This window comes from Cydia amplana, chromosome 22 (genome assembly GCF_948474715.1).
Source record: "Cydia amplana chromosome 22, ilCydAmpl1.1, whole genome shotgun sequence".
Classification (NCBI taxonomy): domain Eukaryota; kingdom Metazoa; phylum Arthropoda; class Insecta; order Lepidoptera; family Tortricidae; genus Cydia; species Cydia amplana.
Window position 1 is genome coordinate 4194596 of NC_086090.1, and position 24508 is coordinate 4219103.

A 24508-nucleotide genomic window follows, 5' to 3' on the forward strand; every position below is an offset into this window, starting at 1 on the left:
TTTAAACCTTATCTTCTATACTAGTTGAGTACTTATTCTTCCTATTTCAGGCTGTGGCAAAGAACGGGCACACCCCCCTGCACATAGCAGCCCGCAAGAACCAGATGGAGACAGCAGCAACACTGCTGGAGTATGGAGCGCTCACGAACGCAGAATCTAAGGCTGGGTTCACACCATTGCATCTAGCCGCTCAGCAGGTTTGCATTTAAACTTTGCGTAGCTTGGAAAGGAACTATCTGGATTCTCAACAACTGTTATTGGTAATATAAATCAAGACTCCGTGTTCCGTGAAGTGACAATAAATTGTGACTTTTGAACCAAAGAGGTTACAACCCCGGATAGTACCAATGAGTTTCTCGTAATTGCTAGTCGATGAAGGAAACCATTCTTATGATGATGTGATGTTCAATCTCATCATCATCATCATCATTGGCCTCCGCGTCTATTGCAGACGATTTACGGTGTAAGATATTACACCGCCTGGGACGGAATTAAGGAAACGCAAGGATGCCCAGCACCTGCATTACCCTCTCGGCTTCACTGTCTTATCCCACAGGAAAGGCGAGCCAACCTATTCAACCTAAATCTATTTAACCTAAATTTCACCTTCGCAGGGCCACGCAGAGATGTGTTCATTGCTAGTGGAGCATGAGGCCGGCGTAGACCACCAGGCCAAGAACGGTCTCGCGGGGCTCCATCTCGCTGCTCAAGAAGACCGGGTTCCGGTAGCTCAGCTGCTGGTGAAAAATGGAGCTGAGGTAGTAGCTCTCTTACGTTTTAACGATGATAATGCCTCTAAATTACCCAATGAAGTTAATTGGAAATTGCTGAATGTAAAATTGTATAGGGTTGTGTTTGTGTCGTACTTTTGCTTTAATCTGTCAGCTCCCACGGCTCATATATGAGCCAGAACGCTTATGGTGACGTCATATCGTGGGATTCGACAGGTTAATGACCTTCAATTATTATATTCTCTGTGTTTTTCTCAGGTGGACATTTGCACTAAAGGCGGTTACACACCGCTGCACATTGCCAGCCATTACGGTCAGGCCAACATGGTGCGGTTCTTGCTCGAAAGTGGAGCCTCTGTCAAGGCACAGACAACGCACGGGTATGAAAATTATTTGATCGTTTTGAAAATTATCTGTTACATAGACCCAGCCTATTATGGATAGCTTTATCCATCTTTATCCACGTGATAAAATAACTGTCACTGTTTAACACCGTGGCAAAGAAAGTGACGGACACCGTTTTATCACGCTGTCACGTAGACAAGAACGACCATCATATCCGTACTGATAAACATACATGAATAGTAAGAATCTAATTTTTTGTTAACTAAAAATCAAAAAAATATCCACTTGTTTATTCACTGCTATCATTCATTGTGTGGAGTGTGTCTTCATATGTGTGTTCATATTCCTTATGTAATCCCTTTTATGACGGTATGATGATAGTATAAATGCAATTGTAAATTAATTGTTTTCAGATACACGGCACTACATCACGCAGCACAGCAGGGGCACATTAACATTGTCAACATTCTGCTGGAACACAAAGCTGATGCCAATGCCACTACTACGGTAAACCATTTCCTAGAAACTAATTTTACCTTTTTTCTACATCTTTATTTTCTCTTCTTCTTCTTTGTACGTATGCTTGTCTGTGTCATCATAACTCCCCGACGGATGAATCGATATTTGGATGCGGCTTTGGCTAAAAGTGTTGTGTCTCGCTCTCGAAATGGTTTTTAGTTAGGTTTCATTTTTGTTGTTGGTTGTCTGGAAGAGATCGCTCTTTAGCGATAGGCCTTTTGTTTACCTCTGTCTTCTTGTATTATTTGTGTTTCCATGTACATTTATTCTGAGGCTGTGCAATAAAGAGGATTTGTATTGCAGTGTGTTGTATTCTTGAACTTTATACATTTTAAAAGTTATATGTATCGTGTATATTACAACTTTTTTCTCCAACAGAACGGCCAAACTCCCCTGGACATCGCATCCAAGCTTGGTTACGTGACAGTGATGGAGACCTTGAAAGAAGTCTCGGAGCCGTCCATAGCACCAGCTTCTCAGGAGAAATACAAGGTCGTGGCGCCGGAGACCATGCTGGAGACGTTCATGTCGGACTCCGAGGAGGAAGGAGGTGGGTTTGAGTACGAACTTGTTTCCAACCACGAATTGGTCCGCATATAAGTCGTTAAACTGTCCCTCCAACAAAATTTCAGGGGATGAATTCTGGGATAGAAAGTATAATATGTTTTTTTTTCTGCATACACTATGTGTATAATTGTGTTCATAAACTGATGAAGTGATTGTGACATAATGACATTAAGTAGGAATCTTATTGATCAATAATCATAGTTATTGTTTTGCTCGACTAAGCAAAGCCGATCTGTAATTTGATAAATATTCTACACTCTTTATTTGTCACGATAGTAATAACTTTAGTTTATATACCTATCCACAGGTGAGGATACGATCCTCAACGACCAGCCGTACCGATACCTAACTGCAGACGACATGAAGAGTCTTGGAGACGATTCTCTTCCCATCGACGTGACCAGAGACGAGAGGACAGAGTCCGCGTTGAGCCACAAGAACATCATGGAAGTGTCCACGGGTAAGATACCTCAACGACCAGCCATATCGATACCTAACTCTCAGTATTGAGTGTTGGAGACGATAATCTGCCCAACGACATGACCAAAAACACCATTTGCCACCACTATTTATCCAAAAAAATATTTACTATTGTTTTCAACAACAAAAACTTATGATAATACCGGTTAACCCACAATCTAACCTATGGGTTAGATCTGCTGATCTTCATAGGTCTGCAAACTTTTTTACGAGGGCCGGAGCCGGAGGCTTCTATTTAGAGCGCCGGATTGTACTTATATGTAGAATATGTCACTTTCCGTGGGCCAAATTGGCAGGCTTGGCCATAGTTTGATAACTGATCTAAGACATTTCATCGGCCAACATTTGAAGTATCATTTTATTTTTAAATTAAGTAAGTAAGTAAATACCCTAAACTTAAGTCCTAACCAGATCATTTTGCCTCTAGGCTCAGTGAACGGGGTGCCGTACCAGCCCCAGCAGGAGGTGGTAGTGAAGAGCATCAGCCGCTACAGTACGGCGGCAGCGCCGGAGGGGTACTGCTACAATGTGGATCCTACGCTGCCCAAGTCAGTATATAATAGAACTAGCAACCCACCCCGGCTTCGCACGGGTTAGCAAATTATACATAAACATTCCTCTTGAATCTCTATTAAAAAAAAAACACATTAAAATCCGTTGCGTAGTTTTAAAGATCTAAGCATACCTGGACAGACAGATAATAGCGGGAAGCGACTTTGTTTTATACTATGAAGTGATGACTATCTATAGTCTATTTTACGACGTTCATCAATTTCATCATACGTTACCGCCTACTACCGCTGAGAGTCGATAGTGCGAGTAATAGTACAGTATAGGGTTAATAGATAGGTCCATTCGAAGCGCTTCAGGCTAAAGCTTAAGCTTAAGTACCTATACATTTAGGAACGAGAAAAAATAATTAGGTACAATAATTTGGAAAATATTTACTCCTATATCGTTTTCCTCTGAACTCTTTAAATACTTCTTACAGTACATTATTAGATTTATGATGTTAAATTACTAGATTTGGATTAACTATGCTTTGAAAAAAACGTAATTCTCCTGTAAAATATATATGTATGTGTAAATCAAGATATCTATTTCAGGATCTACAATACATTACTAATTGCATTGATCTTGCACGCTGCTCGGATTTGAAATAATAGGAAGAGGCTGCAATGGAAAAAGTAAGTTTCCCTTCAATATATAAATTACGCTTTAGTGTTCAATTTCTCCACTATGCACGATGTTTTTATTTTCAATCGTTCTTTAACAGTCCTCTTCGTTGTTTCTATTAACAACTGGAACTTTTAAATAATTTTATTATGTATGTGCTTTTTGTTTAGCCCTAAAGGCTTTGGTGGTTTACGAAAAAAATTTTTTTTCTTTATTTAGCTTCCTGGTGTCATTCCTGGTGGATGCCCGAGGAGGAGCGATGCGTGGTTGTCGCGGAGGCGGGGTTCGGGTCATTGTCCCACCGCTATCTGCTCAGCAGCCCACTAGGATCACTTGCAGGTACAACAATTACTAGAAGCTTTTAAAAAGGTCTGTGGACAATTTTAGTTCAATAATAACAACAAAGCAGAATTTAGTTATCATCCATCCCGTTTTTTTAATCATACGACGTTTAAAGGTACCACATCAGAAGTCTTATTGAGCTTGCCGTGGCACTAGGTTGATTCGTGTAAGAATGTTATTCTTTATACTTTACAATTTTTCAGATATCTGAAACCATCTCGAATCAACCACATGCCACCTCTAATGGAAGGGGAGGCTCTTGCGTCCAGGGTCTTGGAGATGGGACCAGTTTCTGCTAAATTCTTAGGGTGCGTATTTTTATGCTTACATGTCTTTTGCCTTGTTTCCGTGTATAATTTTTGATCAACTCTACGGGCGAGCGGTACGTGCTTGCACCTCCTATGCGACTACTTAAAAACACAAATCAAATTATTTAACAAAATAATTATAATTAATAATTATTAAACATAAATCCTTTAAGCAATTTCGTGTTCAGGATATTCTAAATTGTCTGACTTTACATGTTAATTCTTTTCATTACTTACTGTAAATTGAAAATTCGTGAACTTTGTTGCAAAGCCATCGATGGCCATAGTATCGCTGTTAGTCTGTTCGGAAAGAGAAGAGCCGTGGAATGTATTGTGCCCCATACATTCCACGAGTCTTCTCTTTCCGCACAGACTATAGTACCTCCCGATAGCTTCAACAAAGTAATCTGTATTTACAGGCCTGTGATATTAGAAGTGCCTCACTACGCTTCTCTACGAGGCAAGGAGCGTGAGATAGTGATCTTACGATCTGACAACGGGACCAGTTGGAGGGAGCACAATACTGACGCCACTGATGACGTAGTTCAGGATATCCTGCATGAGACGCTTGAGATTGAAGGTCAGTAATATGTGTAAGAGAAAGTTGGATATGTACCTGTTAGGAGAAAACTTAATTAAACAGGAATTTGAATTTTTGACGACGATGTAATCAAGAGCGTTTCGTCGAATAACAAGTCCGTCTTAGGGTGGTATTTCATGTATCCAATATCTTTGTCCAATGTGTATTTGCATCTCACAGAGTAAGACGCAATGCACATTGGACAAAGAAATTGGACAGGAATACCACCCTTCCCTAACTCTACCCCGGCTTTGCAGCAACATGTATGAATTTGACACTTATGGTGGCTCCCACTCTCGCTTTCTAATTCGTCACACAGTTAGCTTGGCTTGACAATTATATCACGAGTATGGGTACGTTCGTACGTAAATCTATCGGTTTGGTTGAAGCAACTTTATTGAATGATCAAGTTAATCGTTTTGAAATATACTTTTTAGGGTTCCGTAGCCAAATGGCAAAAAACGGAACCCTTATAGATTCGTCATGTCTGTCTGTCTGTCCGTCTGTCCGTCTGTCCGTCCGTATGTCACAGCCACTTTTCTCCGAAACTATAAGAACTATACTGTTGAAACTTGGTAAGTAGATGTATTCTGTGAACCGCATTAAGATTTTCACACAAAAATAGAAAAAAAACAATAAATTTTTGGGGTTCCCCATACTTCGAACTGAAACTCAAAAATTTTTTTTTCATCAAACCCATACGTGTGGGGTATCTATGGATAGGTCTTCAAAAATGATATTGAGGTTTCTAATATCATTTTTTTCTAAACTGAATAGTTTGCGCGAGAGACACTTCCAAAGTGGTAAAATGTGTGTCCCCCCCCCCCTGTAACTTCTAAAATAAGAGAATGATAAAACTAAAAAAAATATATGATGTACATTACCATGTAAACTTCCACCGAAAATTGGTTTGAACGAGATCTAGTAAGTAGTTTTTTTTTTATACGTCATAAATCGCCTAAATACGGAACCCTTCATGGGCGAGTCCGACTCGCACTTGGCCGCTTTTTTTAATATGCTGAATAATCTGAATTACTATTGTATATGGAGTACCTAAATTCTTTTTTGTTTATTTATAGACACCAACGAAGACGACAAAGGCTGGGACGCGCCTCGTGTGACCAGGATTCTCACACATGACTTCCCACAGTACTTCGCCGTCATCTCTCGCATTCGTCAGGAGGTGCACGCTATTGGACCTGAAGGTACGAAATCATTTCAACAGTAGAAATTAAAATAAAATTTAAATAAAAACGCCAGGAATAAATCCGTACTGGGCGGGAAGAAGTTGATAAGTCGAGATATTTTATTGAAGAAATTTGAACTTAAAATTAAATTGCATATGGTTCAAATTTCTTCAATTTTTTCCCGCGAGTTATCAACTTCTTCCCGCCCAGTACGGAAATAATACATTTAAGAGGTTAGCAACGTAAGAACAAAATGAAAGTTGAGTCAAAACACCTTTAATATGTTATAAACAACCCAACTGTCCCATTATTCTATATCCATTTGATTACCTTTATGCAAGTCGTTAACAATGTATTCACGAGCAAGACAACTTATGATAAGATAAGATAAGATTTATTTATTGTCAAAGCTGTGTTGGTTATGAATTTAGCATTTTTCTTTTAAAGCCTTTTATGAACCCTTATAAATCATTAAGCAGCTATGCGGTCGCGGCTGCCGCTCTCGCATTGGACTTACTAGTTATTTGCGGAAGTGCCGCACTCTTATGGACGCTCTTTGAACCATCATTTTATTGATGTACAAGCCAATAATGATGATAAATCATTATGGACCTCAAACTCATTATTTTGTAAAAAATATAATTGTATATTTTCTTTCTTCAGGTGGCATGGTTTCCAGTTCCGTAGTTCCTCAAGTCCAAGCTGTCTTCCCACAAGGAGCCCTCACCAAGAAGATCAAAGTCGGCCTCCAGGTAAACCTTTTCAAGCCCCGCACAGGCGTCAAAGACAAAAACCTCAAAAAGATCACCGTCAATAACGTTTCTAAGAAAAAGCGTTTCTCCTTAATTTGGTAACTTCTTGTATTTAGCTTTTAAAGCAGTTTGTTATTCAGAAAGATCTGCTCGAAAGTGCTTTTTGGTATTACTGGTATTTTTTATATTGTAGACCGAAAGCTAGATGTGTGATTATATTAGTTACCAAGTTGCACTGATTTAAGAAGCTCTTTAATAAGAGCAACTGTAGTAATCGTTTTAATGTGAGATGTTTCAAAACATTTGCTTCAAGTATTCGAGAAATATTTACTGAATAAGATCCATAATTTTAAGTATAACCATTGTGTAACAGTAATACTGACAAAGTCGGGCTTATGAATCACATAAACGAATTTTTAATCGTCTTTAACCGTTTAATCTACATTTTGATGACGTATTTACATTATCTATTTTTATAAGTAATCTTGTAACAAGTTAGAACTAAGTTCTTTTAGTTTAGGATTCAGTTCCATGAACTTGTAATATTTCGGTAGCTGGTTTAGTGTGAGAATAATGGAAAAGTATAGAAGCGATTTTTAAAGTCTCTGTTTTTTGCTGAATACTACCGGTCCCGTCCATTCTTTACCCCATTAGACTTGTGCCGTTCTCGAGAACGTTCTTCCGTTTGTATGGGACATGTTCTCGCTCGAGAATTGACAGTAATCAAGACTTTCGCTTGTATACTTATTACATTTTCTATATTCTTATAGCTATAGTATTCATTGTATGTGTTCATTGTTCATGTTTAATTTAAAGCCAAATTGAAGGTGTTCTTATAATTATAGTTAATCATATAGAAGATCCACGAAACCATAACTATAGTACAAATATGAATGCCAAATTTTTTTACGAGACATTTACATTTTAAGGTTTTTCCACGAATTTTAATTGAATTTAAGAAATTGGTATAAACAAGCTGAATAGGATAATTTTGTAATCAGTAGAGAAATATGCAGTCTACTGCTCTTTTCTCTCCCTTTTGTTCGTTTCTAATTTTTTTAATGTGTCAGATAGGAAATTGTATGTTAGATTTTCAAATTAGGTAGTTTGGGTTATTAAATACAGTTAGTTAATAAAGGGAAGAAACTTTGCAGTAACTAGTAATAATAATGTTCCCATATAACCAAATTTGAAAATGTTGTGCATTTATTAAGTAGGTACACATGGATTATTTATATTACTACATATCGTATACACTTATAGGTACTAATAGTTGTAATGGTTCAGGTTTCGTCACATAGAGACACGTGATTTTAAATATAAGGTTTAGGGTGGACTGATATTATCAATGTTATTGAAAATATTTTCATACTGTAAAACTATTTTTTCATCAATATGATCGATAATGACGTAATTAATATTGATGGTGTCAGGCTAGCCATTCTAGCACTTACGTCAGGTCACAATAATTAATGTATGCGTTACTCCACTAGGGAAGATACCCAATAAATTTAGAATGTACTTAAAAATAATGATGATGTAGATTGAAATTTCAATAAAGTTCATACAACTGTCAATGTCTGTTTTAAATTCGAAAGCAAATTTGAATTTTATGAAATCACTGTAGATTCTCACACATAACGCGTGTCCAATATTGTTATTTCTCTAGTTGGTCTTTAGGCGAAAGCATGACTTGAAACAAGTATGTTTAAACTAACAATAATGCATTATTATGTACTTATACAATTAATATATTTATGAAATGCGTATTATGAATATGATATGATAGTGTTTGTAATTTGGAGTGACGTTTTTAATGTAAGATGTATTTTTAAGTCGATTGCTAAATTTATTGGGTAATGTACTATTGTGCTTTATATTAATTTGTTTGAAATTTTCGCGAGGTTTATTCCTAAAGACCAAACGTGAGATGCATGAATATATTTTGTTTGCTATTTTTGTTGGTGTTTGAGCTTATTTGGTAAATTGTGTGGTATTAGATGCGCATGTGTGAGAAATTTTATGCAAGATTATTTAAGTATACTTCGACGTGTTTTGATCATTTATTTTCAAGCTTTCCCTGTGATTTCATACGTTCATATTTGCTTACGCACCAACTGCTCTACGCCACCTAATTTTCAATTACAACGAGATATTTATAAAAAATTGCTCGATTAGTATGCTACAAATGCATTATATTGTGTTGAAAAAAAGTGTCTATACAGCTATAGATAATATTTTTGGACAAAAAAAGTAAGCATCTTTTTAATAACACCTCGCACTACTAAGCCATTTTGCACAACCCACATCTGAGCATGGATACCTCGTAAAAGCTTTATCATTTGGTCTTTAGTAATAAAAAATTTAATAAGTCAAAAATTTCAACAACTTTAAATTCTGATTTTATATTAAGCAGACGAGCGATATTACAAATATTAAGAATATTGCCAAAAGCGGTGATTTTTTTTCTATTAATTTCAAAAATTAGATTCATTTGAAAGAATAGTATTTAAATAAAAATAAGAGTCAAAAATTGAAGATAGTAATTTTCCTACAGGCTCAAATAATAGACTCTGAGCTGACAGCCAAGCTCTTAGGCCGCGGGGTGGCAGTGTCCCCAGTAGTGACTGTAGAGCCAAGAAGGAGGAAGTTCCACAAAGCCATTACCCTGAGCATGCCGGCCCCAAGGCCGCACACCCAGGGCATGACCAACCAGTATAGCACATCGTCAGCACCAACTCTCAGGCTGCTGTGCTCCATATCAGGTACAATTACAATCTGCTTATATTCTTCTAGCAGAGCTGATGTGTTACTGAAAATTTTACATGCAGATATTTTAAAAATAAACTACTTTTTTGCATTTAAATATCTCATATTGAAAACGTTTTAAGTGTAACTGATGATAATGATAAAGTTGTTGAGGAAGTAGAAATTGATATGTGCGATGTACTATTTCCAGTAACTGTTAGAAGTATGTAAAGTGTTGCGATGGAGTATGGCTTATGTTTGCTACATATTGACAATACTAAGCTTTGCCCAAAACAGGAGGTAAGTGTGCCTACAAAATTAGGTATAAATTAGGCTTACAAGTAATTCGAGCTTAAAATTATAGTGCTCCAGTATCTGTGGTATACGTACATGGTTTACCAATATTCCATTACAACACATTAGACGTAGTCGGGTCTAGATGATAATGATATTCAACTCGGTTCACAAACGGATCGAGAACAATTACTACATACATTTCGGTAGAACATAGATTTTTGCTATTTGATAATAGAGTAACGATAGATTTTATACATATCTAATTATTTTTAATAGTCAGAACATAGATCAGTCTTTAATAACGGTATTTAATATCTAGATTTTTCTATTTGACATTGACTAGTGTAGTTAACGAAATTTATGAAAGTCGTATAGAGATACATATCCCGATTTTCTAGACGAAGGGATGAGCATGATAATTTGACAAAGTATTAGCGTAGAACATTATTTTCATTTTTTACAAACCTCGAGATGACATACCGCGGAAAGGAGTAGGATAGAGGGGGATTTTTCGCTTATAGCAAATACACCGAGCAGCTATGGGACACGTCCCTGTGTGCGTTTTGTGCGTGTCCTACATTGTCTTTGTTCTCGTGTGTTTGTGTGTGTTGCACGCTCACCGTGTGTGGCGCTATATAATGTGCTGCCACCTATCGGCGCGCTACAGGGGTATTTCGCAAACGATCTCTCGAAGGTAAAAAACTAAAAGTATTAAACTATTTAAAACAAACGAAATGTCGGTTAAGTTTCATTTATTTTGAGTTCGATATTGATTTGTATCTTCTCTTCGTTTAAATATTTTTGTTCAGAATTTTTTTCATAAGTCATTATTTCGGTGTGATATTTATACTTTAGCAATGTTGTTACGGTTGCTTGAGAAGTATAATTATCGGATGCATCGATTTTCTTCCCTCTTTCACGATTCGAATGCTTTTCCATATCTTGCTTTTCATCCATTCTTCCTCTTTGCACGGGCTGAGATTTTTACGCTTTATTAACTCACATTCACTCTGTATCATAACATCCAAACCCTTGGGATCAAGAAATGCACTGCGATATAATCACTGGACGTTATCTGTTTAAGCAAATGTACAAACTAAACAGGACCTAGACTTCTATTGCAATCTATATTGGCACATTGTAAGAGATAAACACACGTAAAATAACCGTTTAATAGCTTAAGGGCGACAATAGATAATAAATCGGTGCCATTTTCGTCATCCTCATTCATTCTTCTGCGCCAATGTTCCTGATATTTGATTTTTTTGCTTGTGACAACCAAAGTTCTTTTCCAAAACGGCCTATCAGTTCTGTTTTTCTTCACATCATCTTGACTTGTCTCATTTCTGTTCTAGTCATATTTTCACTATTATGTATTGTTCCTTTTTTAATTTCTTTAAATTTGCTTTTGGGTTTAAGTGAATGTCCTTCGAGAGATCTGTTATTCGGAAACCAAACCTGCTGTTTTGGCACAAACATTCGTTTGAAAATTTAAAATCATGTTGATTTGGAAGATAGCACTGTGTGTTGTTTCTGAGAGCTGTGACCGTACATAGTGTGCCACATATTCAGTCACTTTTTCATTTATTAGAATTATATAACGGCGTTATTTGTTTTTTGTGTGGTGTGTTGTCTTTGCTTGTTGTGTGTTTGCTATAGGCCGTTTTGGAAATATTATTTTTACTTTATTTTTTTCCTTATTCTATCTCTAATTCTTCTGCATCGGTTTCTTCTTGTTATGATGGAACTCTAATTTCTATGTCTATAATATTATATCAATCTGTCTAAATTATACACACATATATAATATGAACATATATTAATTTAGATTTCATGATAGCGATTGGATGGTATAGTAGAGACAAATAGCTAATACGTAGTTATCGCTGCTAATACCGAAATTGAGTAGAAAATTAAATAAAATATGCTTCAGCATGCATTAAATGGACATATGTTAATAAAAGCAGTTGAAAAGGTGTTTAAACCGCTGCGCTGCACTAGCTTCAACAGTAAACCAGAGAACGTAAATGACATAGTAATGAACGTAGTAGCATAAGATTCAAAAGCAATATACAGCATGAATGTAAAAGATGATAATGTAAGAGTAGTAGATGTAACGAGGCTTCTGGTGACAGGCGGGACGAACAGGGCGCACTGGGAGGACGTTACGGAGAACACTCCGCTCACGTTCGTGAACGATTGTGTTTCGTTTACCACGACGGTCTCGGCGCGGTACTGGCTGATCGATTGTAGGCACGTCGAGGATGCGACGAAAATGGCAACAGAATTATACAGGTAGGTAATAATACTCACATAATAATAACTTTAAATAATTTTCAAATTAATTGTAGCAAAATGTGGAGTTGATAATTTTCTTAACACTGTGATAAATCTATCCAAAATATTCAACATCATGTGTACAAACTTCAAACATAATATATCATTGAGTTATCATTTCTTTTGATAATGAACTCACTATTATCTATTGTTCCCGTTATTCAGTCTAATGATCAGTATACATACATACAGCAGAATCTTTGCATATGCAATTTGTATAGAATTCTAATTCCCCTTGAACTATCACAATATCGACCACAGCCGAACGGAGAGTGTTTAAATTAATTTGTGTCTATTTATCACAGTCAGTCATATCATCTTAAGAAAATTCATTCATTCATAAAATGTTTTAGAAGTTACAGCTAAGTTACTCGTTTACAGAGAAGCGATCCACGTGCCATTCATGGCGCGATTCGTGGTGTACGCGAAACGGACGGACGACTGCCAGGCACAGCTGCGGATGTTCTGCGTCACCGATGACAAGGAGGACAAGGCGCTGGAGAGGATTGAGAGGTTCATACAAGTTGCCAAGAGTCGAGATGTTGAGGTAAGGAGTATACGTGGGTTGTATGTGTTTGCTATAAGGTTTATAACCTCTCAGTTAACAGTACAGGTCGCAAAGGTTTAGTCGTGTCTATTTGTAGTGGGAATAGCATAGTTAAAAGGACCATATTTATAATTTAACAAGGGATTATTTAAAACAATCTCCGTTCTTAAAAACCTGAACTGCATGACACAATTTGTTGCTTGGCAATTGATCGCCTTCGCTTCGCTACTAACAACTACATAGGTTAGCTAAGTTAAACGTATCTTAAAATACATATTTATCAAAAGCTTTACAACATCTCATCGTGGAGTTGTGGAAGGTTCGGATCTGGGGCCTTTAAATGTTCTGTATAATGGCTACTGAGAATAAAATGACACCTGAACCGTCTCCATTTCAGGTCCACGAAGGCAAACCCATCTACCTGGAATTTGGTGGCAACCTAGTCCCGATAGCCAAGTCTGGGGAACAGCTGACACTGCCGTTCCGGGCGTTCCGGGAGAACAGGGTCGCGTTCCCCGTTATGATCAAGACGCAGGACCTGGAACCGATGTGCAGGTGCCAGTTCATGAGGGACCCGAAAGTGCCGAAGGGAGAGCCTTCGCCTACTCCTGTAAGTATTGTACCACAGGCAAAAATTTGGAAATGAGCTAATAGACAGTAAAAATCAGAGATTTTCATGAGATGGCTGTTTATACAACTCAGTGATAATTAAGTAGGTAACTAAATAGTAAAAAACTTATACTATGTGTAGAAAAAACTTATAATAGGAAATAGATAATTAATTACTATAATATAATAGTAAAAATTATAGAATACTTCAAAAGTGAATAATTTAAACTCAGCCAGCAGTGTCGCATCTTGACGTACGCCAGATTTTATTATGAGGCAACATTACTTTGACATCAAACATAAAAAATCTTTGGTGTTTATTATATTTGATATCAGCTTACCGAAATCAAATTTCACCAGATCGCAGTCCTCAACATCATGGTCCCTGACGAGCTGCCGGTGGAGAGGATGTCTCCAGCACCGACGGACACTGTGCCAAGAAGGACGGAGGAACAGGAGCTGATCTGGAGACAGAGGCTCAGCGATCCTGGGTAAGGATATGCCACTTGCTGGCTTTCTTCACAATGTTTCCGAAGCATTCATATTTTGTTAAGTATATTTACGGGACTCTGATCAAGACAAACTTTTTAAATGACTTCTATTTGACTTCCCCAGGTGGAACGTAAAGCCCCATCCGCCATCGCGTTTTGGCTCGGATTGTCTGTCTTTTCTTTAAAATAATGTTTTTCAAAGAGTTATTGATTATATAGTCTGTCAAGCAACTTTGTTAGTAGAAAAAGGCGCGAAATTCAAATGTGGGAAAATAACCCTACGCGCCTACGTTTTTTAAATTTGCAGCTTTTTCTACTGACGGAAATAAATTGACAAGACTTTATAATAGAGATTTCAAGTTTTAGAAATAAACATATATGCACCCAAGCATGACAACCGGAACAGATGTCGACACACTGCGCCAAATTTTTTGTGGTTACTGAACTGTCAAACTTCAACTTTTGACTTTATAATCGTACAACGCCATCTTCACCAGCTGTCCATTTCAGGGCTAGAATCTGTCTAAGACTTTACACATCTTACACATTCAATCTTTGGTCATATCATAATTGATATATTTTTTTAAAGATTCGAAGACATCTGCAATCTCCTCGGCAAGGACTGGGTGGCGCTGGCCTACGAGCTGGGCGTGAATGTAGCTACTGTCAACCAGATCCAGGCCAAGAGGATCACCACTTCGGAACAAGCGCAGCTCATGATGAAGCTGTGGAAGACGCAGTCAGGGACTAAGGCTCAAGGTAACCTACATAAAACAAGGTTATTGCAGCAGTTATCTTATTCTTTATCTACTGTTACTTCATAAGATATGTACGTATTGTGAGAAAGTCGTTAATTATACTAGAGTCCGTTTAAGGTTAACTTAAACGGGCAAAGTTAATTTGCCGAGACTTGAGCAGAACAAAGTGAGGACGAGCCGTTATAAACGTCATATCTTCATAGACATTTGACATTATTGATGACATTGCCACACTTTGTCTTTTATTGCAGATGCCATGCAGGTCCGACTTTTTGTGTTACTTGTTACAAGATTTTTGTTTGTCCTTGTCTTGGTTTCTGCAGAAAAAGTTAAATGTGTTGATATTGCCATAAAATTATAGAGACTAACTAGGATTTTCTGATAAGTGATAATAGAATGAAGTTGATGAAACACAATTTAATGTTTAGGCTCGTCAGAGTCGTCTAACTGAAGTAAATGATTAAGCACTGACAAGTATATACATAAGGCGATAAAAGCTTGTATCAATTATTCCGATACATTGGTACATTATGACAAAAACCCTAAAAAAATATTTTTATCTTTTAGATAACTCGTTAGAACTGGCGCTATGCCGGATAGGAAGGGATGATATAATAGCATCGCAATCAGAAGAAACCAATGAAAGACGCATACAACGTAACATTTACCAAGAAAGACAAGCATCAGAAGAAATTGAAGCTTACAAAGGTAAAATACAGAAGCAGTTACATGAATTAAACATATAATAGATCGAATTGAACATTCCTGGATAGTAAAATATTTAAACTTATGAAAACAAATATGAATAATCACAATTATTTACAAGAATTTAAAATACTCATAATTTCCCGTTTTATTATTTTCAGCCGAAGAAGATAATAAAATCAAAGATAGACGCTTCGATAGTGACATACCAGAGCGGTTGCGCAGAGAATCTGATCAAGACCAAGACGAAGCAAAATATTCTCCAGAAGAAAAATCTGTTGTTGACAAGAGTGAGATGGAAAGGACGCCTACACCGAGTGAGGAGAGTGAAGAAGATGAAGGTAAGCAATTTTATAAGAAAAATAATTCATGTTTGATCAATAAATATTACGCCGTAAAAAGTACTCATACTCAGATACTTAAACCAATCTTAATAATATGTTTTTTGTATTAAAGATGTTAAGCGCAGTGTAGCTGAAAGGAAGGAGCAAATAACGAGGAAACTTAGCCAAAGCAAAATTCCTGCTTCCAAGCAGAAAAAAGAAATTAGAGAGGAGATTATTGAAATTAGGACACAAATTAAACCTGATATCAAGAAATTCCATGATATTGAACAACAAGTTAAAGACAAGGATCCCAAATTAGAAAGAACACGGTCGAAAACATCTCCAGATACAGTCGAAGAAGAACAAGAAATTGAAATTCATAGAGAAGAAATAGTAGAAGTGGTGAAAGAAGAAACAAAACCTGTGGAGCGACCCGTAGAGCAGTTTAGGAAATTTGACCCGTCGTCACCTGCTAAACCCACGCCTAAGCATTTACAGAGGCATATGAGAAATGAATCAATGCGATTCCCGTCCGGTGATTTCTCGAATGTCACTATCACTCCTAGAAAGTCTGTTACAGCGGAAACTTCTGAAGTAAAATCTGTAGTAACAAAATCCGAAAGTACTAAAGATACGATTTCGCAAAAAGAAATAGATAGTTCACGAGTTGAAGAGAAACTAGATGATGGTGAACGATCACCAGACTTAGTAGACGACAAAGACATTGCCGAGTTACCTTTAAAGGATAAAATCAGTTCATTCGAATCAAAAATGTCAAAAGATTCTTCGATAGAACTGCCTAAAACAACTGTTAAACTAACAAAAGAAGCATTAAAAAAACACACGCTTGAACAAGAGCAAGGTATTGAATATACCCAAGAATTTGTTAGAGAACAATCACAGCAAATATCAAGTATGGAGATTCAAGAACATGTGTCACACAAAGTTTCTCATATTGAAACTCATGTGAAGTCTGTCAAAGATACAATTCAGCAGTTTGATTCAAAAATCAAAGTGGATGATAAGATAAAACCAATGCCAAAAACAATGCGAACTGATTCAACATTAGTTCAGGTCTCATCTGAAGAAGACAGTGAATTTTTAAAGAAATCAACAGATTCTGAGACAGAAACGGAATCCCAGACTACTGTAAAAGTAGAAAAAGATGGAAGTAAGTCCAGAATCCCTAGATTTGTAGCAGATGTTTTTGAACCAAAAGATAAGGGAGACATGCACAAAAAGCCAATTGACATGGATAAGCAAAACGGAACTGCTTCTATTGCAGTTAAGGAAAAGAAATTAGAAAAACAAATGACAAATGAACTGCGAACGAAAGTTAGTGAAGAAGAAATAACTGAAACACTAGAAGAGAAAGACGTATCTGTTAGTGATAAATTAAAAGAAAAGGTAATGCCAATTTTGTTATTCTTATGTCCCATAAGTGTGTTCATTTATTGTTACATTAATTATAATGTATTATTTCAGGTGTCTGTTCAAATGAGTGTTACAAGTACAAAATCGGATACAACTAAGCACACCAAAACTGATTCAATAGGGTCAGACCTCCAAGACCTGACAGGGCGAAAAGTATCGCAAGAATCACCTGTACCTTCAGGTATAGATAAGGCAGATTCTTTAGCGGATTTGCAGCAAAGCACCGAAAAGGATGTTAGTTTTATATCTCAAACTGAATCTAAGGTGGGTTGACGTTAGTTTAATAGCTTAATAATATAAATTAACGAAAAACATGCTTACAAATTGCTTAAAACTGGTACCCTTAAGTCTTGCTTGAAACTGGCATACATTTTGACAAGTTTTAATTACTTCAGGTCTACTCCAAAGATTCCAAACATCGAAGTGACTCTCTAGATGAAGCATCTCAGTTTTCTGATTTAGATGATCAATTAGGGGCTAGTCCTGCCCATAGACCGGTTTTGGAAAAGACCGTAGAAGAAACAATTATTACTTCTTCTGGAGTTAGTGGTAAAGAAACCACATCCAAAGCTCAAACCCTAGAATTTTTAAAGTTCGAAAGCGAATACAGTGCTCAAATACATTCCTCAGCTTTGACAGCGGGAGAACAGGAAAAGGTACATAAACTACAATGTATTACGTGATACAAATCTTCAGTTCGATACTATTTTACTAGAACAAACTGAATATATTTTTACTGTGAAATAGTCATTATAATCGTAAAGCACTATTGTATTGAATACTCAACTTTCAAAGCTACATAACATATGATACACTACTTCCCATTGTTGTCAATTGAATCTGTCAAGTAATTAGGACATAAAATTTAATCCAAATTTACAAGATTTAATACAAAAAATGTACGTATTAATTATGTAATTATTTTGGTTTTTATAGATATCACCAAAAGAGTCACCAGTTATAAGTGCGAAGGCACGTCAATTTATTGAGACTGTCCCAGAAGATGATTCGGTTCAAGAATGCTTTTTTTCGAAACGCATCTACTCCGATTCTCTAGAGGACTCGGAACACACTGATTCAAGACGCCACTCTGAAGCAGATTCCCTTAAATCGGACCAATCAGATATTAAAGCTAAAATATCGTCATCTGATTTCGATGAAAGAGCAGAATTTGAAGAAACTATTGATTCGGGAAGTGGCTTTGGTGATGAAAAATTCGAAGAAAGCGTCGCTGGTTTTACTTCAATGAGGTTTGAACCAAAGCGGACTGACTCTGATAAGTCAGAATCAGACAAAGAAGGAGAACCCGTGTTTAAGAAAATGACACCAAAACGTCATTCTAGAACTGAATCTGTATCGATTAGTATACTCAGTGATTTAGAAATTGACAAACCTAAACAAGAAAAACAAGAGTTTCAGGTAATTGTGACGGAAGCAGAAGAGGTGGACAAGTCATTTGAAAAAGACGAACCATCTGACAAGATTTCTTCTGAAAGTAGTAGGGAAATCGAAATATCAGATCGTAAGTCCTCAGAAGGTGTATCTGATAAAATAAGTTCAGAAGATGCCGTGACAGAAAAGAAATCTTCATCTGAAGAGTTCGCAAAAGACGATCATGCAATTTCACAAGAAAAAGAGGTTATTACAGCTGTCAAACCTTCGACAAAAGAAATCGAAACAGTACAGACAAAGACTCAAGCTTTCAAGGAAGAGGTTCTAGAAAAAGGTAAATAATATCGTATATGTGTTTGTTGCTTATATTACAAATAGTGAATAAAACTGTCACAGTAGTCCAAAAAAAACACCAAAATGTTGGTTGTTTGGTTAGTTTAGTTGACTGGTAGAGAATTCCTTTTGGCTTTAAGTCCGCCATTTGTACATTTTTCTTTATTTGTGCAATAAAGTTTAAACAAATACATCTTTGTCCTTTATTTCCTTATCCCTTATATTTATTTTGCAGTTGACGTAGTGAAACGACAGTCAGTGACATCAGCTGGATCTGGTTCTATAAGTGAACTACGCTTAGAAGAGAAACGCCTCTCCGATGCACATAGTCTGACTGAGTCGCGAGACTACACGTTCGAAGAATCAGAGGATGACATTGGTACTCAGGGTACTCATGTTGCAGAAGTATCTAAAACGATTGAACATAAATATGATATTGATACAAAGTCAAAACTAGTATCAGGTAAAATTTTAATGGATAGTAATAGTTCCGATACCTAAACTACCAAATAGAACTTTAAGGAACGAATGAATGAACACTACTTATACATATTTCAGGTAAACCAGAGCAATCAAAGCTTTTTAAACTACAACACGGTGATTCTCTTGATGACGTTGAAGGTTTCCCTGAAGATCATGTAACAGAACATGTCCACAAACTACCTCACATAGCTGAAATTGGGTAAGATATTTTACGAAGAAATAGCAATCACTTGAAATAACTTAACTGATTCAATAACTTGGTATTGGTATTTTCAGATATTCACAAGATAGAGATATAACAAAAGATTTTCTTAGCAAAGAAAGAGAAGAGCAAATAAAGAGGGAAAGTACACAGGTTTCATCTAAAACTTCAGAAACTGTAAGCTTCAAAGATGGACTGGGAGAACAAATGAAAGCAACGGGTAGCAAAATACCTGTAAGCATTACGAAACAGACTGAAAAATCGGAAACTGTAAGTTTCAAAGACGGGCCAGTAGAGGAAATTAAAGTTTCTGGCAGTAAAATTCCAATTAGTATTATGAAACAGGCTGAATCATCTTACATTGAAACAAAAACAGAGGGACCTACAGTATCTGTAAAGACTACTACAACTAAAATAACTGAGCGCGCAACTGACAAAAAAGATATACAAATAAAGAAACAAACTGCTATAATCGAAAGTAAATTTGATGTATCGAAGATACGGACTGATACTCTTGGTCATTTTGATATTGCGGATGATTCTAAAGAAACAAAAGATGCTAAGAAATTTGTGCCTAAAGACTTAGATTTACAAGAAACACATGAAATCACAAAAGAACAAGTAAAACCAGTAATAGATGACATATTGCAGAAAGGTACGATTGCGGCAGCTTCAAGAAGTCCAGTGAAGGAGAAAGACATTAAATCTATTACCAAAGATTTAGTTGAAACTGAGAAGAGATCTTACGATGCTAAGGCCCCCCATAAAGAAGAACGACGACATTCTTGTATTAGCCCTGCGATTTCCCTGGAAAGGATTGCGGAATCCGAAGTAGAAGCGGAAGAAGAGACTAAAAAAGTTACTAGTGTAGTTTCAGAAAGTAAAATAATTCAAGACACAAAATCAACTATCAAAAAATCTGATTCAGCTATGAAAAAAATGGCTGAGAACATCGAAATCATTATCAAACAAGCTTCAGAAGATGTTGATCTCTCTTCTGAAGAGCCACTGGAAACTGGTGAAAGTCAAGACATTGCAGGCCAAGTATCTGTTGATTCAATTATAGAAGAAGCAGTCACTACAGTAGAAGAGTATTTAGATTCATCGAAAGATAAGGTAAAGGAAAAACAAATTGAAGTGAAAGAAATTGCATTTGAAGAAACAAAGAAAGTTATAAAAGAAAGGCCTGGTTTAATGAAATCTTTGTCAAGAGACAGTGGTGAAATTATGATTATGCCAAAGAAAAAACATACTAGGACATTTTCAGTACAAAGCTCCCCAGATGAAGTCGAAGAACAAATTTATACAGATTCTGAATCAGGTAATTTTAGCTCTATTAAATGTGTATATTTACATGTGTTATGATATTTCTCACCTATCGATTTTTTTTTTCAGATATGGACAAAGCCAAAGTATTAGAAATCATTGAACCTTTATCCGATGGAAAAGCACCTACTTCTAGTTTCGACGCCAGGAAAATAAGGACAGATTCTCTTGATGACGCCGATGATTTCCCAGAAAAAGAGGTATTTTTTGCTGATTAACCTTAAAACAGTGAACATATTACAATATACAATATGACTGTAAAAAGTGAAATCCATATAAATAATTTAATTACAATAACTTCCATTATTATCTTTATTTATTTTGTGTCTTAAGTTAGGGCTTTTATAATATGAATATAAAAGTAAAATATAAAAACACTTACAAAACAATAAAAAATACATATAAACACATTATAAAAAACCTAACCTAGGGTGCCGCCGGCAGCGGGGCAAGGCCCAAGCTACCGGTGGTCAGGGCCGCAGAGAGAGGAACCGGCGGACTACCCGCGCCGTGTCCAAGATCACCGCCTTCTGCATCTGGCCCTTGATCTAACCACCTAGCGAGAGTCTCTCAAGATGTTGGTCGAGACTCTTCGCTATTAGACCGTTCACTGAAACGACTATCGGGACAATGATCGTTGAATCAACACCCCACATGGCGGTTATCTCGTGAGCCAAGTCTAGGTCAGGGATGTAACGGATGTGGTTTTATCGGAACCGAAAGCGGAACCAGATGTTTTAAATTTAGTTTATCGGAACCAGAAACGGAATCGGAACCGAAAACGGAACCGGAACCAGAACCGGAGCCTGAGTCAGTACTATCAGTAGGTATACATTACACAACACAACACATACGAATAGGTACTTTAAATTCGAAAACACGGATAAACCAGAACATCTAATTACTGCAGCACGTCAAGCACGTGGCAAGCGGGGCTATGAGCGAATGACTGGTATAAACCTGTTTGTTTTTGATGTACACCGCTCATGTCCCGCTGCCGCGCTAAGCATTGACATCCGATATAACTTCCGTTTCAAAAGTAACGGAACCGGAACAGAAACGGATGTGTAATACCAAACGGAAGTTCCGACTTAACGGAAACGGAAACGGAGCTCCGTAACATCCCTGATATATATATAGATCATACATTTTTAATTTTGAAGCTCAAAAAATTTACTTTAAGGGATTGCATTCTCAAAAGTCTGGATCACGTGTGGCTGTAAATCAGCGTGTATGTTACAACCGTTCAATTTCAAAATCTATGCTATCTTCGTAATTAGCATTCCCCACCAGTACGGTTACCATCAGTTTATCACTGACATAAACGCCGTCGAGAACGTAATTTACTTTCTATACATCCCGTTTGCACGAATATGCGAGTGCGAGCGAGATGTATAGAAAGTAAATTACGTTCTCGACGGCGTTTATGTCAATGACAAACTGATGGTAACCGTACGGGGCTACTTCGGCTACTTCTCAAAATACTATGAAAACGATAACCATATTGATATTTTGAGATATCAACCCTATTGGGGACTTTTTCCCCCTCTTAGGGGTTGAATTTTCAAAAAACCTAAAACACGTGTTTACTCATTTATCTTTAGGAATACTCCTGTGAAATTTGCATTAAAATAATCTAACTAATCTTGTTTCCCCATACAATCTTTGGACCCCCATTTCACCCCTTTAGGGGATGAATTTTGAAAAATCCTTTTTTAGATCTTATAAGAAACCTACTTGCCAATTTTGGACTTTCTAGTCCCAGCGGTTTGGGCTGTGCGTTGATTTAAGTCAGTCAGTCAGTCAGGTCTTTAACGTTTATATATATAGATTATAGATATGTAGTGATATGTAGAGGCTTATTTTCAGATGGAAGACTTCGGAGACGAAGTAAAATACGGTGAAGATATTCCAACATTTCATGACAAAATGGATACCAAAGACGCCACAGCATCTAGTTACAGTGCATCCCAACAAGAAGAAGAAGATGTAATTTTATCTGAAAAAATTGCAAAACGGACGCATTTCGTTGACAGCGTTATGAAGACGGATTTAGTATCCAAGTCAACGACTGAATCGTCAGTTACCACGGTCGTGTTATCTTTAACAAAGTCATCTGACGAGGAGCAGAAATCAGTACTAGAAGATGCAACGTCGGCAGATTTGTCAAAAATAAGTGGAGCGGATTTGGTAAAAGATCCCTCAAAAACTTCAATGGACACTAAGGATTATGAAGATGAAAAAGATGTAGAAAAATTACAAGAAGATCATGGCACTCCCGAGTTATCAAAGAAATCTATTGACTTGACAAAAGATTATTCGAAATCATCAATAGATAGTAAAGATACCTCTAGAGATTTTGCCACAAATGAGCTGTCAAAAGATTCAACAGTAGACTTAACTAAAGATTTCTCGAAAGCGTCAGTTGAAAGTGTTAAAGACACATCTAGGTCTATCGACGAAAAAACATTTTCAGAGGATCATTCGTCATTAGATGTTTCAAAAACGCTTGCGTCTGATGGATCAGATGCAATAACTATTAGCAGAGAGTTTATTGAAGAAGAAAAATCAGCGTCGAAAATAACAAAAAGAGTTTCAACAAGCTCCTCACAAGAAACTTCAATTTTAACTGAAAGCAAATTTTTCAGCGAGCATGATGACAAATCTAAGGCATTAGAAAAAAGTGAACCAGAGAGAGATTTCTTGGGTGAAATGGAGCAGAAAATTGAAGAACTAAAATCTGAAGTAGTGAAAGAAAAAGAGGCGCAGAGTGAAAAGTCTAAGGTAGTGAGTGGGGCACTAGATACGGAGGATGATGTAACAGATGATGTTCCTGACATGAAAGAACTCAATAGGCGTTGTTCAACTCTTCTTGAAGATATATCGGGTGCTCAGGGTGCAACCATTAGAATTGACTCAAGCCACGTGACGCACGGTAAAAGCCAATAACTTTTCAACATTTTTAAAGGTCTTTGAGAAAGTATATTTTGGCGATTTCTCATGACGCTTCATTGTTCCAGATTTAGTATCAAAGTTTTCAAAAACACCTCCACCATCTCCCGTTGATCTGAGTGTAAGGGATAAAGCTAAAACTGAAGATGGTACTGGCGACAAGCCTACCGGGCTACAACTTAGAGGTAAAGAAAAGACACCATACCACTAACTAGGTACCATGTTTGGAAAAGTAGAAATAGTGTGTACTATCGTAGAAAATACACCGTTTGTGAAATGTTTATAGTGTCGGTAAAATAAAACCTGAAAAGTTTAACAGAATAGCAATAATAATGTATAAGTAGACAGATCACATTATACAAACATAAACAGTATTCTAGTGGGTTAGTGTAAGGACTAACACTTTATAGCTGCTAAAATAGTAGTGCTAGCGTAAATTTAACACAGGAGTTTTGACTAATTTATACATACTCGTACACTAATAATCTCTGCAACATGTAACAACATTTAGATATAATAGCGTTCTATCTAATGAACTAGATATAGATATCCTATTAGCAGTAGCATGTACCTGTAGCAGC

The 24508-nt window shown here is 36.7% G+C and overlaps 1 protein-coding gene across 8 annotated transcripts in view; it reads left to right on the top strand.

Annotated features, from left to right (window-relative positions):
* LOC134658362 (ankyrin-2-like) overlaps positions 1-24508 on the top strand; it is an 82738-nt gene that overhangs the window by 43896 nt on the left and 14334 nt on the right. For 7 of the 8 annotated variants that reach the window (XM_063513998.1, XM_063513999.1, XM_063513993.1 and 4 more), the window contains 32 exons: positions 51-197; positions 615-758; positions 990-1111; positions 1490-1583; positions 1974-2145; positions 2470-2622; positions 3070-3190; positions 3809-3829; positions 4038-4157; positions 4364-4468; positions 4888-5048; positions 6128-6253; positions 6899-6987; positions 9545-9752; positions 10700-10726; positions 12168-12327; positions 12751-12916; positions 13314-13526; positions 13886-14016; positions 14606-14775; positions 15342-15482; positions 15641-15820; positions 15936-17212; positions 17291-17503; positions 17635-17895; positions 18176-18965; positions 19200-19427; positions 19523-19646; positions 19724-20970; positions 21045-21175; positions 22845-23910; positions 23996-24112. In XM_063513998.1, the coding sequence (XP_063370068.1) occupies positions 51-197; positions 615-758; positions 990-1111; positions 1490-1583; positions 1974-2145; positions 2470-2622; positions 3070-3190; positions 3809-3829; positions 4038-4157; positions 4364-4468; positions 4888-5048; positions 6128-6253; positions 6899-6987; positions 9545-9752; positions 10700-10726; positions 12168-12327; positions 12751-12916; positions 13314-13526; positions 13886-14016; positions 14606-14775; positions 15342-15482; positions 15641-15820; positions 15936-17212; positions 17291-17503; positions 17635-17895; positions 18176-18965; positions 19200-19427; positions 19523-19646; positions 19724-20970; positions 21045-21175; positions 22845-23910; positions 23996-24112 (8425 nt within the window). The remainder of the gene's footprint in view (positions 1-50; positions 198-614; positions 759-989; positions 1112-1489; positions 1584-1973; positions 2146-2469; positions 2623-3069; positions 3191-3808; positions 3830-4037; positions 4158-4363; positions 4469-4887; positions 5049-6127; positions 6254-6898; positions 6988-9544; positions 9753-10699; positions 10727-12167; positions 12328-12750; positions 12917-13313; positions 13527-13885; positions 14017-14605; positions 14776-15341; positions 15483-15640; positions 15821-15935; positions 17213-17290; positions 17504-17634; positions 17896-18175; positions 18966-19199; positions 19428-19522; positions 19647-19723; positions 20971-21044; positions 21176-22844; positions 23911-23995; positions 24113-24508) is intronic. The other variant, XM_063513994.1, reaches the window with a different exon arrangement.